Source organism: Drosophila nasuta, chromosome X (assembly GCF_023558535.2).
Source record: "Drosophila nasuta strain 15112-1781.00 chromosome X, ASM2355853v1, whole genome shotgun sequence".
Classification (NCBI taxonomy): Eukaryota; Metazoa; Arthropoda; class Insecta; order Diptera; family Drosophilidae; genus Drosophila; species Drosophila nasuta.
This window is the reverse complement of record NC_083459.1, coordinates 22,089,076-22,106,191: the sequence shown is the minus strand read 5'-3', so window position 1 is coordinate 22,106,191 and position 17,116 is coordinate 22,089,076. Positions and strand designations below refer to the sequence as shown.

The 17,116-nt window shown below is 39.3% G+C and overlaps 1 protein-coding gene across 1 annotated transcript; it reads right to left on the bottom strand.

Moving 5' to 3' along the window:
- Positions 1-6,375: 6,375 nt before the first annotated feature.
- Positions 6,376-16,693, bottom strand: LOC132795107 (probable ATP-dependent RNA helicase CG8611). Its single transcript, XM_060805585.1, has 5 exons — positions 16,458-16,693; positions 14,624-16,404; positions 13,372-13,799; positions 7,091-7,280; positions 6,376-7,025 (listed from the first exon to the last, which is right to left on the bottom strand). Exons 1-5 carry the CDS (start codon positions 16,515-16,517, stop codon positions 6,749-6,751), a joined length of 2,736 nt encoding a protein of 911 aa, XP_060661568.1. The 5' UTR covers positions 16,518-16,693; the 3' UTR covers positions 6,376-6,748.
- Between the last annotated feature and the right edge of the window lie 423 nt (positions 16,694-17,116).

The following is a 17,116-nucleotide window of genomic DNA, read 5'->3' as shown; positions in this document are numbered from 1 at the left end:
ATCCCATATTTACTAACATTGTACCCTAGGAACTCGCATTCTTTCTTAAGAAATACACACTTCTTCTTATTTATCTCCAAATTATTTTCGCTAATTCGATCCAAAAGTTTTGCCAACATCTCCAAGTGTTCATCTACAGTCTTAGTGGCAATAACTATATCGTCCATATAAATAACTACTCTTTTTTCTCGAATAAAGTCTGAAAATGTTTCCGAGATAAATCGTTGAAACACTGCAGGACCATTCTTCAAACCAAAAGGCATCCTCAGGTACTCGTATTGTCCTTGAGGTGTAACAAACGCTGTATACGGAACGGATTTTTCTTCGACCTCTATTTGATGAAATCCGCTTTTGAAATCAATCACAGAAAAACAACATTTCCCCCCTCCAAATATTCAAGGCAGTCTTCAATAAGAGGCAAAGGGAAATTATCTTTGACGATACGTTTGTTTAAACCACGGTAGTCAACGCACATTCGAGTTTCACCAGACTTTTTCTTCACAAGAACTAAAGGTGACGCATAGGGTGAAGCACTAGGACGTATAACGTTTTTCTTTAGCAAATCATCGACAATTTCTGCAACTTTCTCTCTCTCAAAATAAGACAAACGCCTAGGTGAACAATAAAAGGGAGTGGTATCGGTTAATCTGATGGACATACGATATCTAGGTTTAACATTATAATCGTATTGGTTGTTAGAATAATGATTTTGAATAGTTTTTTGACACCTTCCCGCTAATTCAAGTCCAAACTCCGTTCCTATCTCAAAGGAGTCCTCTCTAAATGGTTCTATACCCGCTATGAATTTGTCCGCGGTATCGTCAACATCCAAAGATTCTCCAGAATTTATGTTATTTAAGCCTATGTTATGATTAGAATGATTATTATCTAACTTATGATTACTATTACGTATTTTATGTGTAGCATTTGCATTTACGGTGAAAAGAGAAGCACAGTTTGACTGATTAGTATTGATTTTTAATGAACTTAAGGGTGAATGATACTCAGCATTAATGTTTTTCTTATGAACTAATTGAACTTCAATGATCTTAAGTGAATCTCGCCCTAATAATACTGGTAATGGCAGAATATGATCATCAACTATATTTAAAGATATTGAATAGGTTTTAGAACAAAATTTAACAAAGCACTTCCATATGCCCCAAACTGATATGGGATGTCCTCCTAGTCCATAATATTTCGATCTTTTCAAACTTAAAACAACATTATTCGGAATCAAAGACTTATGAATAAAGCTTACGGGGCTACCGGTATCAAGCAAACTTACTATACGTATATATTTTCCCTTTTCACCTAGCAATCCTCATATTTCCAAAGCTTGGACCGCTGCCAATTCCTCCGAGCCAGATCCCTCATGGTCCTGCACTGCTGCTACCATAGTCGTCGTCTTTCGCTTGGGGCACTGCTGGTACTTGTGATCCACACTGTAACACTTGAAACAGGCTCCATCCGGTCTCTTAGGTTGTCGGCAATCCCTCGCCAAATGGCCCATTCCTCGACAATTATAGCAGCGAATAGCTTCAGGATCCTGCATATAATTGGCACGAACTTGAGGCTTCATCATCTTAGGCTGCTCCTCCCTTTTCGACGGCTGGACGGGCACCTTCTTTATTTTGTCATAAATCGTAATTTTTGTGCGCAGCTCTTCCAACGATTCGCAATAAGCCATTGCAGACGCAGCTCCCGAATTGTCTCCTAAGCCTTCAACGACGAATCGAATTAAATCCTCCGTTGCCACCTCGACTTGTCGCGCAATGCCGCACATGACGAAAAATATTGTAGGGCGCTCTCATTCTTCGACTTCTTTCTGGCTTCTAATTGCTTGAAGACGTCGAGCACGGTGACCCTGAGATCGAACACAGCTATCAACTCCGCTCGCAGTACCGGCCAAGTGAGAGCAGCCGTCTCAATCATGAATGATCTGGCCGATCCTGTCAACAAACGTTTGGCGAAAATGAAACGTTTTTCTCCGACACGCAGTATGTATCCATTATTTTACAAAATCGTCGATCCAGCGCGTCACAGGGTATCCAGTATCCCCCGGAAAAGGTTGGATTAGGGCATTCAAGTCACTCATGTCGATGTCTTCTCCTCGAGCTGGTTTATTCTGGCTCAACGCATTTTCCAAATCAGCAACACGTTTACGCACAGCATACAGCATCTCGACTTGTTGCAAATGTTGAATTTCTGCCTCTACGTTCGCCGCCACTTGATCACGATGCTGCATGTTCACGACCGCAATGTTCGAAACTTCCAGAACCTCGCCAGACGCCGCCGCATTGCCGCCATTTTTCGGAACACTATCGCTGTCTCTCTCACTCTCATGCCCAATAGGGGTAATTTCACCACCACCGACGCCAACGTGATCATCCGGACTTGAGAATGCCGCTTCTACAGGCGAGCCGTTGCTCAGCTCCCGCTCCTCCAGATGCAGCTTCTCCACTTTTCCTTCCTCCATATTTGCCATAACAACTCTCGCAGCCGCCCGCAATTGATAAATGGTAGCGTCGTCCTCGAAACGCACGTGTTTTCTCTCCAAAATCGCAACTAGCTCAGATCTTGACTTTTTTCAATATATCTTTATATCGCATCACACGGAGTTTCTCGTTTTTCGGGCCTTTACCCCACACCTGATATGTAATTGTCAGGTTTTTTTATATTTCTTTATTTCAGTTTATTTCACAACAACTTGTTCTCTCGTTCACGTTCTTGTTCATAGTGAACGCACTTTAGTCTCGTGCTCGACCGATACACCTATCGATCGGGCTTCTAACTCGATAGATATTTAATCGATTAATTCTTAATGTTACCTTATGCTATATTTAAATCTAGTATTTACAATATTTACAAGTGATTAAAATGTTTTATTATAATAACTCTTCTTTATCATTTTGGTTTATTAAATAGTTGAACTAGTACAGGAACAAAGTACCATAACAACACATTTTAGCGAAAACTCATTGAGGCCAAAACATATAATTATATCATATGTTAAGGACATAAATTAATAACTTTGGAATAAGCATTTTATTTAGAATTAATATAGAATTTGTAAAAGACAAATATATTTAGAACAAATCTATAAAATACTCTATATATTATATAATTCACATATGAGCATTTCAATGTAATTAGTTATTTATAGTCAATGACGAAAGTAGAACACTTTCATAGTAATAATAATGTCTTCAATTAGGATTGAAATATGATAATTAAAGATTCGGTATATAAACCTAGCTTGGAAATTTTAAGACAACTTGTTAATATGAAACTAATCGATTTGCGTTTAAAACTTTGATGGGTTCAATTTAGGATTAAGCACTTAAAAAACTCTGATTAAAATTGAGAGTAATCTATGAAAAATAAAGCAACAAATTCACAATAAAACTCTAAAATTTAAAGAATATTAGTATATGTTATATTAAATAAAGCCGAAGCGGAAATATGTTAGAGTTCATTTTAATTATATTTAACCTTTTAAAATCAAATGTTGAGCAATTATTATATTAGTTTGAAGGAATAATCTAAAAGTATCATAAATTGCTCGTTAATTTATTATTATTATTATTATTATTGTATTTAGTTGCAGCTTTGGCTGCTTGAAGTGCGTCAATTGAAATGTTATAGTCGGTGCTTTGCATAACCAACAAATAAAGGGAAAAAAGGTGTCAAATCCACGCGGCCTTCGTCAATTAGCCGCTCCTTGTGTGGCATGCCCCACGCTGAAGTGGGGGAGTGGGAGGTTCAGCCTGCTCTCGACAATTGTCAACGTTGTGGCACGGGTCACAGCATTTTCATAATCAAAGTGAAACGCCCCCCGGTCAACGCCTCCTTAGTCCACCTGTAAAGAAATGCTGACAGCTGTTGGAATTTCGCCCTTTTCAATTTGAATAAAAAAGAAAAAGGTAAAGGTAAAGGTAAAGGTAAAAAAAAAAAACAGAAAACCTGCAACACTTGCACCTGACCACAAAAGAACACTTGGACAATGGCATTGTTGATGCAGCCGCTACAACTTCATTACCAACCCCCAGATCCCCAACTCCTCTCCACCCTCGAGCACTCACAAATCCACCCCATAAGTCAGCGAGTCGTCAGCAGAGCTGAGCCAGGTCAAGCCATCGCGTTGTGGGTCCTAAGTGAGTTGCCTTTTTATTGGCAGTCGACACAACGACACAACGAAGGAAGGACAACCCCCAAATTGTGTGACTGAGTGGGTGGATGGGTGGATTGGTGGATGGATGGGCAGGGGGAGTGGGAGTGTGGGGGGGGATTGACTAGCGAGCGAGGTGGATTTTAATTTACCCTAATGCGTCTATAATTCGAGCCATTAGTGCAATCACATTAGAAACGCTCGACAACCCTTTTGCCAAGTGGCAAATGACCAACCAACCAACCAACCAACCAACGAGACAGCGAGCAAAGCAGTCAGCGAAGCATTTTATACCCTGTAATTGCAAAAAATGCATCAAAAACTAATTGTATGATAAACTTGAATGCAGAAATAGTTATAATCATGAATGAAAATGAGGAATGATGAAAATGAATTTCATTTACCTTTAGCAACCAAACTCAATTATATTCGTAATCCTATGTTCTTAAGCTTATTCTATTTTATTAAAATCAAGGTACAAAAAATAATATAACTTTTAAAAGTAATAAGTATTACAAAAATTTATAGAAAAAAAAAACACAATGGATTCCATTTAACTTATGTTTGATCTACTGAACTTAATAAAATATTTAATGAAACATATATTTAAATTCTCTTATTTTTGCTTAAGTGTTAAATAAAATTGGATTGAGAAATCGCAAAAATGAAAGAATACTTACGCAAAAAGTTCCTAAGAACAATCTTCTAAATTTAGTGCTAATCGAAAAAAAGAATGAAACATTTTTTTATATCTCTTTTTTTTTAACTAGTAAATTAAATTTTTATTATCTTCAGAGCGGTTATTATACAAAACTATTATTAGAAATGACATTCATAATCCTATGTTCTTAAACATATTTTGTTGAAATCCAAATACATAAAACAATTGTTCCATTTTCAAAATTTGTGAACAAGTTATAAATGTTTCATTTGTGTCAAATTAATATAAACAATTTATTATTTTCTCTTTTCTTAAAACATTTGGTATATAGTAACTTTTTATAATATGTTAGATATAGTCAATAATAATATTGTATATTTACCACATCTAAGATATTAATATACATAAAGAGTATCTTATTTGTGCTAGGTCATCAATATCATTTAGCATAAATTTATTTCTATTTTCAAAATTTGTGAATAAGTTATAAATGTTTCATTTGTGTCAAATTAATATGAAAAATTTTTTATTTATTTATTTTTTTTTATTTTTTATTTTTATTCAATTCAAGAATTAATATCTTTTAATGTTCTATAATCTATATTCCACAACAGACTTGGCTTAGAGTGAAGTTTCCAGTTAAATTTTGGAATCTGATTTACGTATGCATAATTCACTTCAATAAAAAATAATTGTACTACAATTTTTCATTGGAATCTACTTTTCTTTTGCATATTGGACTTTAACAAAAAAACTATTGAACTTCCAATTTTCAAATTGTTCTTCAGATATATTTGAATCAATTAAATATGAATAAGTTAGCCACACTAGATCTGCTCTGCAATATACCCCAAGATAATGTAGGGTATTCGCTGCCGTACAAAAGTCAGCGCTTGAGCTGCGTGCGACGAGGCGGATTGAATCAAAATATTATTTCATATGTTGACACTCGCACGTAGCACGTAATTAGGACGCCATTCAAAGTTGACTCCAGACTTGAGGTTGGTAGAGTTGGGTTGCTTGGACACGCTTGATTGGCTGGGCCAATTCAAGTATCGAGTTGAGACAGACACAAAGAAAACAGGAGAGAAAAATAAAGAGCTAAACAAACCCTTCGATAAGCGCAGACTAATTAAAAATCAATCGCTGAGCTCCGCTTTTAATTGGACTGAACAGCAATTAATGTGCATAATAGCCAACGAATGTTTCCTTTTTGTACTTTATTTTGTTGCTGTTGTTGTTGTTGTCCAATATCCTCGACACGTGTCCTGCGCAAATATTGCAGGGGAGAAAAGAGAAGAAAAAATAGAGACGAACTAGATGGGAAAAGTAAATGAAAGCAAATCGTTTGATTTTTTTATGCGTTTATGTTTCATATTTATTTATGGCTTGTCCAACAAATTACGCGCTTCAGTTGCACAAAAAGGCGGCCAACACGTGCCGCACTCCCCTCTCTTTTCCCCTTCCCCTCCCACTCTTACCACATCGCTTAGTTGCTGCTGTGACAGCAACAGGGATTGACATTTTCAAAACTGAATGAATCTGCACTGAGCGGAAAATGGATTTCTAATATTTGCTCTTAAAAAACATATTACAGAAAATACACAAAAAAAAAAATAGGATAAAAAGAGTTTTCTCTATAAAGATGAGCTTAAAATATGCTACGCTGCGTTCGTCGTCGACGTCGTCGTCCGCGAGTCTTCCAACTTTTCCCGCAGGACGTCCGGGCTTAAAAGTTGAGAAAAATGAAACTTTTATGAGGCGCTCTCTGCTTCTGGTTCGGCTTCGGCTTTTTAGCATTTTTGTAGCTGCTCTGCTTTTCGATTAAATGCTTGAATAGCTCCCTAAAATGCCGCTCTCTTCACTCCTCACTCTCTATCCCTCTCTCTCTCTCTCTCTCTCTTTGTCTCTTTCTACTATGCCTGTTTGCGTTTTTTGGGCGCTGGCAAAGCTGGAAGTCCGCTATCAAACTCGGATATGTTGAGTGCACGCGATTTGTTCAAGCTCTTCATAAAGTTGCTTTTGCTGCCGAAACCGCCGCCGTTGCCGCCGCCCGCCGATAGATGGCGCCGCTCGCCATCTGGTTTGCTTGCTTGCTGCTGTTGCGATTGCATTTGCCGCACTTCGCCGCTCACCGTTGTCGTATAGAGTCGCTTCTTGGCCCGTTTCGCCTGCTGCAGCTTCTCCGGATCACTGTTAACGAGATATATATATTTAATATATATTTATATACAAACTTATTTAATTAGCTGACTTACCGCTCCGTGTAGGTGAGACGATTGGTGGGCGGCGCCGGCTTGGGGGCGGCATGCTTGTGGGCAAACTTGCTGGGCGCCTCCTTGAGGGCAAAGCTCTTGGCAAAGTGTCCCATGTGGGCGACGCGCACATTGAATATGGACTTCAGCTCCTTGGGAAATGTCGAATAGAACTTCATCCACGAGACAAAGGCTGCAGAAACCAAAAAAAAAAAGATACACAACAAAAAAAAAAAGAATGAGAGAAGAGAAGAGAAGAGCAGAGTCGAGTTGAGTTGTAGCATGTTAATGCTTTCAGAATTAATTGATGTGTTAGCTTAAGTGCCTGCCATGTGTGTGTGTGCGTGTGTGTGTGTGTGTGGCATTCATTACAAAATAAATTTGTTAAAATGACAAATGAGCATTGTCATTGCCCTTCGAAAACAAAAAATGCAGCACATCGTTGCCGTTGTCCTTTCTCCGCTGACTGCCTTTTTATGTGTGTGTGTTGTGGGCATGTCCTTGCTAATTACGCAGCACTTATGCCAGGCAATGCCAAATTATACAACAATGATATCAAATTACCGCAACGTGCGCACCGCAAAGCCGCAATTGTCCTTACAGCATGTGAGTCTGATAAACATCAGTTAGACATTATGCATACTACCAAATACACAGACAGCTCCCATATCTTTGATAGACTACTCTTCCCTTTCACTCTCCCTCTCTCTCTCACTCTTCATTCGTTCATTCCTCTAACGCATGCAAATGTGTTGTGAAATGTTAACGTTCTTTGTGCTGCTTTGAGAGAGACAGCTGTGAAGTGCTCGACGATAAAGTCTGACAAATGATTGGGCCACAAAGTGGCTTCTCAAGTGAGAACCGCTCACATGGGAGCAATTCAATCCAACGTTTGTACCGAACCCGAAATACATATGAATATATAGATCGCTATCTTAACATGCAAATTGAGGCGTATAATTGTCATTCACTCCTTTGGCAAATCATCGTAAATATTTGCTACTCAATTCGAAGCGTTTATTCTGTTCAATTTCAGCTGCAACTGTACTGAACCACAATCGAACCGGTTCATAGCAACGCATTTAAACAGTTCTCTTACATTTTCTAATAAAATATTAACTCCATATAAACTATAAACTTAATGAAAGAAGTTTAATCAATGTAACTGCAAGTCAAGTTACTACTATGAAGTTATGAAGCTGAACCGGTTCACAGCAAGGCGATTGAATAGTGTATTTATTATTTATTATTGTACAAGCAAAATTTGAAATTTATTTAATGAGCAGAGTCAATAAAGGAGGTTCATCAATGTAGCTGCAAGAGAAGTTTCATTAACTTAGCAACAAGCACTGTCACGTTATCAGCCTAAAAAATTTCTGAACGGGTTCATTACATAATTTACTTATATTGCTTAAACTAAATTTGAAATCTATCTAATGTGCAAAGTCAATAAAAGAAATTTCATCAACTTAGCGACAAGCACTGTCAAGTTATCAACCTGAACCACTTTTGAACCGGTTCATATTGTGGAAATAGCATCAGCTACAGTTTGTCAAAGCTCCGAACCGATGCATAGCACCAACTAATTAGTCAAAAGTATAAATAAATACACATAAAAGCATAAAAACATGTTGAACCATCTGTGAACCGGTTCACAGCAATAAATAATTCGCTATGTAAAGTAAAGTTGAGTGAAAAATACCGACTAACTTTGGCATCATTAGCTAAACAATAGCAGTGTGCGCATTAATCCCAAATCGAGGCTCAACTTGTGAGAAATGGATAGCGAGAGAAGAGGAGGAGAGTCACAGCAAGAGGGGGATGTAGAAGACATAAAGTCAAAGACGCAGCAGCTCTGCCCTGGCAATTAACTGGCAACAGTCGTCGTTTCATCCTTTCGTTACGTTCACAGCTTTCAGCGCAGCTCAACGCCATCCGTCTGTCCGTCCGTCCATCGTTAGTCCCTTTTTGCGGTCTCTGTGTGTGCGTGTGTGTGGGGTGTCTCAAAGTCAAGCCCTTGTCTTTGGGGCTGCTTAATTGCCGCAAATGCGATTACAGTCAAGTGGCAGACATTAAACAAACAAAAAGTATGACGAGCCCGGATGTTTGGAGACGTCTGCAAGCCGGAAGTTGCGAATAAAATAAATGTCATTCGAGCACTCTCGCCCCCCTCACTCTCCTTCTCTCTCTGTCTGTCTGTCTGTCTGAGGGTAGCTAAAGCCGTGAAGCCCAAGGCAAAAATCTGAGAGCCCAAAGACCGAATGTCGTGCCAAAAGCAGCCAGAGCAAGCACCCAGTGCACAAAACCGCACAAAATGGCTTTTTATGCCACATTCGTGTCCCCCACCACATTCCCTTTTTCGCACCCATTCCTCAGCGATTTCCATTGTTTAGCTGTGGGGAGGATTGAGGAGAATTTTTGGGGAGGTGGTTCAACTAATGCGCCCGTCGACGGCAAATGCAAGCGGATATTTTTATAAAGCGCGCGTGTCCATGTGGTTTTTCGCCTTTCGACTCTCTCTCTCTCTCTCTCTCGACCGTGTAGGCGTGGCAAATTGTTGTGATTGTTTTCTGTCTCTCCCTCTCGACCGCAAATACGCTCCCTTCTTTTGTCTTGTTTTTTTTTTTTTTTTGGTCGACAGGATTCGACTTTCAGCTTCAGTTCTGTGTGGTTTCACACACAAGCAGACAAAAGTATAGAGTTAAAATGTTCATTGTATCTACTTCAGTATTAAGAGCACTTAATCATGTGGTTACACTGGACAATGGCAACAGGCTTTAATGTTTAGTTAATGATTGAATGATTAACGGCGAACAGCTCGTCAACAAATTCCTAACTTAATGTCAACACAATGCTAAAAGGGGAGGAGCGCTCTTTGCAAATTAATATTATAAGCAGGAAAGAGAAAACAAGGCTTCAATTGAAATCGAAAAGATTGATTCAGGGATTGCATATCTCTAAGTTCTTTAGTTTGTAACCAGGCAACACTTTTTCATACATAATGTTTAAGAAATATCCTAATTGCAGAAAGAATTAATTTATATCTTTGTTAGTTATTATGTTAAAAGTCATTGATTAAGAAATTGTTATTATTATTTTATTGAAATAACGAATATAATTCCTCAGGCCCTCAGGCTATTTTGTTCTAAGCTTCATTGTTTAAGATTTATTTCAATTTCATTCTCTACGCATCGATTTGAAGACTTAAAAAGTTCCTAGTATAAAATTTTTTAAGTTGTTTTCTACAATTAGCTAAATTATTGGGAAACATAAAGTAATCTATTGTTCAAATAGATGGCTAAAAAGTATTTGGAAATTAGTATAAACAATTAAAGATATTGCATTTGATAATATAGTGTTTCGCAAGAAATTTAAAAGCAAACAACGATACTATAGAATCTTTATAAAATTTAGTGTTCGTATTCCAGCATTTAATCGAATTAGAATTGAAATAGAAACTAAGATAATACCAAAAAGAACTAAGCGATGATTTCTTCAAAAAATGTATTGTATTAACTATAGAACTATGTAATTGCAATATCTAAACGTAATTTCTCGACACCTCAAGAGTGCATTTTAACTGGAAGCTGTTACCAATTAACATTTCTGCAGACTTATTCAACCAGCACTTCGTTGCTCCTTCGACCCAAGGATGTGCAATGACTGCTCTATCTCCTTCTCTCTCTCTCTCTCTCTCTCTCTCTCTCTCTTTGTCTTTCTCTTTCTGTCGTGTATCGTTTTCTTGCTCTTTCGCTCGAGTAGTTGTTTTCTATTTTCGTGTAGTTTGCTTTTATCTGCTGCTTTGTAGAGTTTTGTTCAAGCGTAATACTTTTTAATGGCTTTTTGATTGGACACAGCACAGCAGAGCACATCAACTGCAACCAGCTTCAGTTTCTCTCCTCTCTTTCTACTCCTTTTCCATCTGTCTCTCTTTCTCTCTCTCTTTGTTTGCTCGCCCAAGTTTTACCAAGTGGCTTCCTGTCTTGACGCTTGACTCGACGCTTAAGTGCAATTTGAGTTGCCATTTTGCCTGGTTGCCTTTAACTTGAGCTTCAGCTTCACAGTTCCTTCTCCTTGTTCTCCTTTTTTTTTATCTCTCGCTCCAATCGTCATCATCTTTATTATCATGGTTTTCTCTTCAGTTATTTATATATATCTTCTCCTTTTTTTTGTGTAATATTCCTGTTGTTTTGCCGTTTGCATTTCACAGTTTCCGTTTCCTGTTGCGATTTTTAAGTGATTCATGATTCATTTGCATCCCATTTTATTCGAAGTGGGCGTGGCGCTTTACTAGTTTCAATCAAACAGATACACATCAATTTCCTTTCAACTCTTGTGTTCCCTTCCCTTATCTCGGACTTTCCCCTGACTATATCTTTACAACCCTTTCCCACTCTCGACTTTAGCTTTCTTCCCACTTTTTTTTTTTGGGAACGCATTGCGTCGTCCTCCTGCCTTGGTAACATCTAATTAACTTTTTATTTCTCAACCGCGCTGCAATTACAATTTCAACAGGACATTAACAGGACAGAGCAAAAAACACAAGGAAAAAAGGGAATAAAAGTATATCTCCATAATTTGAGTGGCAAAACCGCAGCTGCAAATACACTTTTGTTCCCTTGAATTGGGTTTTATACTTTTTTAAACAATACCTGGTACATTTTTAAAGCACTACAAATCAGCTAATAAAACTAATGAGTGTACGCTTCACTTTCCTATCTATACAAATTACTAAAGCGGAGCATTAAAATAAGTTATTAACTGATAAAACATAAAAAAACTTCTTTCTTTTTTTTGATTTGATGAATAAAACTTGAAACATGAAAAAATTTGAAACTTCTAGGCAACATTCATCATAATAACTTTAATCAATGATATGAACTTAGTTAAATAACTGTTTCTTATTGCACGATTGAATTTTGTCAATCATATTGCTTGGGATTGCTTTGATCGTCAATCGGCGAATGAATGAGAACAATGAAATTTATCTAAATATATGTATATGGTCGATGTTCAGTTATTTACAATATTCCCCAACGATATAAAAGTTTATATTAAATGATAATAAATGAATTTATCATTTAAGTGTTGCGAACAATTTGCAACAAGAGGAAGGCAATATAAATTTTAAAGTTAAATCAAGAAAATGAATTTTAAAGTTTATGGTGATTTTAACATGTTAGAAGTGAGGTAGAAAAAATAAACAAAACTGCAAAAAAGAATTGTTTTCAAAGGCAAGAAATCTATGTATGCCAAAAATTTAGACTTTAAGTAACACTTGCTAAACATTTTCACTTATGCAAATTCGATAAGACGAATTCAAGAAAACTGATATCAGATTTCTAACTTATAGTATAAAATATTACCTAAAAACACTTTTTATAGAAAAATTAAATAAGAAGCATTGCAAACTCATAGTATAAAATATCAAAAAAGGAATATATGAAAAAATGATATCAGATTGAAAACTTATAGTATAAAATAATAAAAATAAAGCAATTGAATGAAAAATAATAACGAAAGCATTGCAAACTAATAGCATAAAATAATACTAAAAAAGCATTGCAAGCTTATTTGTAGTATAAATAAATACCAAAAAAGTATATTTAAGGAAAAATAATATCAGATTGAAAACTTATAGTATAAGATAATACCGTTAAAGCAATAGCATAAAGCATAAAATAATACTAAAAACCATTGCATAGTTATGGTATAAAATAATACCAAAGAAAGAAAATCAAGTGCAGTAATCGAAGCACATTATTCATCTCGTTGGAATGCAGACAGCCTCATTAACGGAAAGGGTATAACGAGAACAAGGATATGCGGTGGCGATGGCGGTGGCGACGACAGGAGTGCTGGTCACTTTACACGGCGTGGAGTGGTGGGCGGAATCAGGGGGGGTGGCAGTCAGTCTGACAGTCAGTCGATTCGACACGCAATCGAAATTAACTTCAAATATGAAATAATTTTTCCGTGTTGTTTTTTTTTTTAACGCGCGTTGCCAGCCGCTATACAAGTGGGCGTGGCCTCGAATGTCCAACTTATAATTGGAAAAACAGTGTCTATCACTTGCTTCCCCTCTTCTCCCCCTTCGCGCTGCGCCATTCGACGGAGCAGCGAAAAAAATACATATATATGTATATGTACATCGTAATTACAAAGTTAATATTCTTTTTGGTGAAAGGATTAAATTGCTAGTTGCGTTTACAAATGGGACATTGAGAATGGAGGATGGAGATGGGGAGTAAAAGTCACAACCAGTAACTGCCATGGGAACTTACCCTTGCACGACTTGTCGTTCAGCTCCCGATCATCCTCGAGCAGCGATTGAAATTTATGCTGCAAATTCGAAGCTGCCTCCTGGACATTGCGTGCCTCCGGATCCCGCGGCACCAGCGCATCCAAATAGCTGTACATATCCGCCTGCTGAATGCGAATGCGTTTGTTCTCCAAGTGCCGCACAAATTGCGCCTCGCTAGGCGCCAAAAACAACACCGCTCGACCCCGACGACCGGCTCGCGCAGTGCGTCCAACGCGATGCACAAAGTCCGCTGTGGTCTGTGCTGCGGTGTATTGCACCACCAGCTTGATGTCGGGCACATCGATGCCACGGCCAACGACGTCGGTGGCCAGCAGGACACAGCTGCCGCAATCGCGAAAGCCACGGAAGACGCCCTGACGCTCCGTTTGCGTCATCGAGCCATGCAACCTGCATAGAAAGCAATGAAATTAATTGCAAAGTTCATCTTTTGAGAAATACAATGTCTGACGATAATTGCAAACCAGTAAAAACAGATGCAATGTTATGCAGTTAAATAGAAAATCACAACAATTCTATACACAATAATTGTTTCTTTAAATCAAGAAAAGAAAACTTTCCTCAAAAGTATATCAATATCAAATTTCGCACACTGAATTAAACAAGTTGCAATAATCCTAAATTTGCAATTATGTGCAATGCATTTTAGTTAAACAGATTTCGAGAAAAGCAAATGTATTTTGCAATTTTGTTTTTAGTGTAAACATTTTCCAGCACTAAGGAAATTAAAGCCTCCATTATCCAAAATATGCAAATATATATCCAATAAATTGAATACAGCATTTAAAAAGTAAAAACATAATTTTGCAATTCACTTTTCTTAAAAGAAACGCGATCAATATAAAAGTGGACTTGCTAAAGCAATCTTCCAACAATAATACGAAATATGCAATTATGTGCAATCTACATCTTGGAATTTACTAAAGGCTACAATAATCCTGCAATGCCCTTCAGTTAAAAGCTTTCGAGAAAACAACTGCATTTAAGTTAAATTGTTTAGTGCACATAAGCTAAATTTTGCAATTAACTTGGCAAACTGTAAAGTTAACGAACAAAACAATAATAAATCAATGCTTTAGAAGTGCTGCATTAATCCCAATTAAGAAATTAACTGGGATTTGCAATTAAATATAGTTGCAATTATCAACAACATCATAGTATTATCAAATATAGTTGCAATTATCGACATTATTATACTGTAGTCAAACACTCACTTGAAGAATCGCAGTCCTTGGAGCAGCGGCTTCTCGCCATCATTGGCCTGCTCCTGTTCGGCAGCCAGTTCTTCGTCGTCCTCGTCAAGGACGCGACGTGTGAGCGCTTCGTTTAACAGATCATGATGGAAATTCACCATTTCGGTGGTGCTCATAAATATGATGGCCTTAAACTGCTTTGGACTCGCCGCTTGCTCTTTGGCCAACAGCGCCGAAATGGTGACCAAACGCAGCTTTGGCGGCACAATCACATAGCTGAGTTGCAGATTCTCCGGTATGCTCAGCACACCCGTCAAATCCTCCATGTACTCGCCGAGTCCTTCGGCAAGTTGTGCTTCAATCGTTTCCTTCTCGTAGCCGCTGGCGTTGCCTTTAATCGCCGCCTGCGCTGCTTCATCGCTGTTGTCGATGTACAGCGGATCCTTGAGCGTTAATCCCGCCAGTTGTTGCACCTGCGACGTGAGCGTGGCACTCAGCAACATGCTCTGCATGGCAACCGGAGCGGCCTCCGGAGTTGCTTCTGTCTCTGCTTCTGTTTTGGCTGCCTCTGTGCGCTGCTTATCGATGGCCTCCACCAGCTGCTTGACATCCCGTTCATAGCCCAACTCCAGCAGACGATCAGCTTCGTCGAGCACTAGGAATCGCAGCTTCGACAGATTAAATGTGGCCGTGTGCAGCAGATGATCAACGAGACGTCCGGGTGTGCCCAGGAGCACATTGATGCCCTTGCGTAGACGCGCCTTCTCGCTCTTGCGACTCTCGCCGCCCAGCAAAGTGCCCGCTACAATCCAGGTGTACGGCTTGAGCAGCTTCTGGAACAATTCATATGTTTGCAGCGTCAACTCACGCGTTGGCACAATGATTAGGGCGAGCACACCGTCGGTGCGCTTGATGTGCGGCTGTTGGGCCTGCAAACGCTCCACAATGGGCAAAGCATAGGCCAACGTCTTTCCCGATCCGGTTTGCGAGCGCACTAACACATCACGGCCTGCCAGCACCTCTGGGATGGTCTTCTGTTGCACTGTGGTCAGTTCGGTGATACTTAGCAAATCGGCCAGATTCTTTTCGGCATGTGGATGCAGCCCCAAGCTGGACACTTTGCTGCCCGAGAAGATGGTTTCTTTCACGGGCTTGACGGCCCGTTGTCCCAGTTGCTTGAGTGCAGCCACATCGCTCTGATCGAAGAGTCCAATCTTCTTGGTGCGAAACTTGTTTGTCGTCTGCGCTGGCGTCTTTGGCTTGCCATCTGCATCTTCTTTAGCATCAGCAGCTATCGTTGTTGGCTGCTCGGCGGCACGCTTTTGTCTGTGCTCCTCATCCAGCTTCGCCTTGAACAGATCCCCGGCACGTGGCTGCTTGTTGGGATTCTCTTTTTGTCCACGCAGAGCGGCACGCAGTTGCTTTTTGTTGCGCAGATCGTTGAGCAGCGGTTTGGGTGGCTCCACCACCTTGGACTTGGGCTTGGGAGCGGGCACGCTGGGCTGTGCGGTGAATACATTGAACATGAAGCTGTTGTCGTCCTCAGTCGCATCTTTGTTGCCATTCACAGCAGGTTTAACGGGTTTCTTGGACAACTCTTTTGACTGCTCCTTTGAGGACTCTTTTAACTGCGCTGACGGCTTTGTGACTGCTGCCGGCTCCTTTGGCTGTGTCGCCACACGACGACGCACCACCAGCGCCTTCACCTTGGGCTTCTCTGCATTGAACTGGAATTCAAATCCCGACGATGCCGCCACTGCTGCACGTGTTTTTTTGTTCAGCGCCTTTGCCACAGGCGCCGCCTGCAATACAAGCACATATGTTAAGTCTGTCACTGCTGCTTGCTAGCACTTACCTTTTTCACTGTTTTAATAGCCGGCTTTGTTATTACATTGAACGTTATATTGTCATCCATGGCGCATTCGATACGTTTGACTAAGAACAATTTTTGTAAATAAAAAAACGTGCGCGCGCTTCTTCTTCTTACCACGCACTGGCTGAACAGCTGACCAGCACTGGCAAGCAGTGTACAGACACGCAAGCAGTGCGCGCGCACAAGCTGTGCAAATGTACAGCGCAGTGTTAGATGGCAGCGCCGCGCAGTGCTGCCAGCGCGTGCTGAGAGCGCGCAATTCAAACTCCCGAAAAAACGGAAACACGAATGAGTTTCGCTATTTATTTATATATATATATATATCTTGGCAAATTTAATAACATGTTTCACTTTAAAGTAATGTGCCGCTGCGTGGCTGTTCTCTATGCTTACAACAATTTCTCGATTACAATCACAAAAAAAAAAATTAGTACAACAATTGATGCAAAGAATGCTTCATACATATATAGAGTGTGTGTGTGAGTGTGTTTTTTTTTTGCTTTAAATGGTGGGTTGTGTTTATTTTGTTTTCTTTCTTCATGTTTTTGTTTTTTTTTTGGCTAGCCCCAGCTGCGAGCCCCACAAATGTCAACAACAGCCCAGCTCATAATGGTTACTGCCGGCAAAGGCATCAACTCCAG

What these genes read in the sequence shown, in the direction of transcription:
- LOC132795107 (XM_060805585.1), bottom strand. Translation starts at nt 16,517, where the DNA reads ATGGATGACAATATAACGTTCAATGTAATAACAAAGCCGGCTATTAAA. An exon ending in CTATTAAAACAGTGAAAAAG is followed by an intron (nt 16,405 to 16,457) that starts GTAAGTGCTAGC and finishes CTTGTATTGCAG; the next exon opens with GCGGCGCCTGTGGCAAAGGC. An exon ending in CGTCTCACCTACACGGAGCG is followed by an intron (nt 7,026 to 7,090) that starts GTAAGTCAGCTA and finishes TCTCGTTAACAG; the next exon opens with TGATCCGGAGAAGCTGCAGC.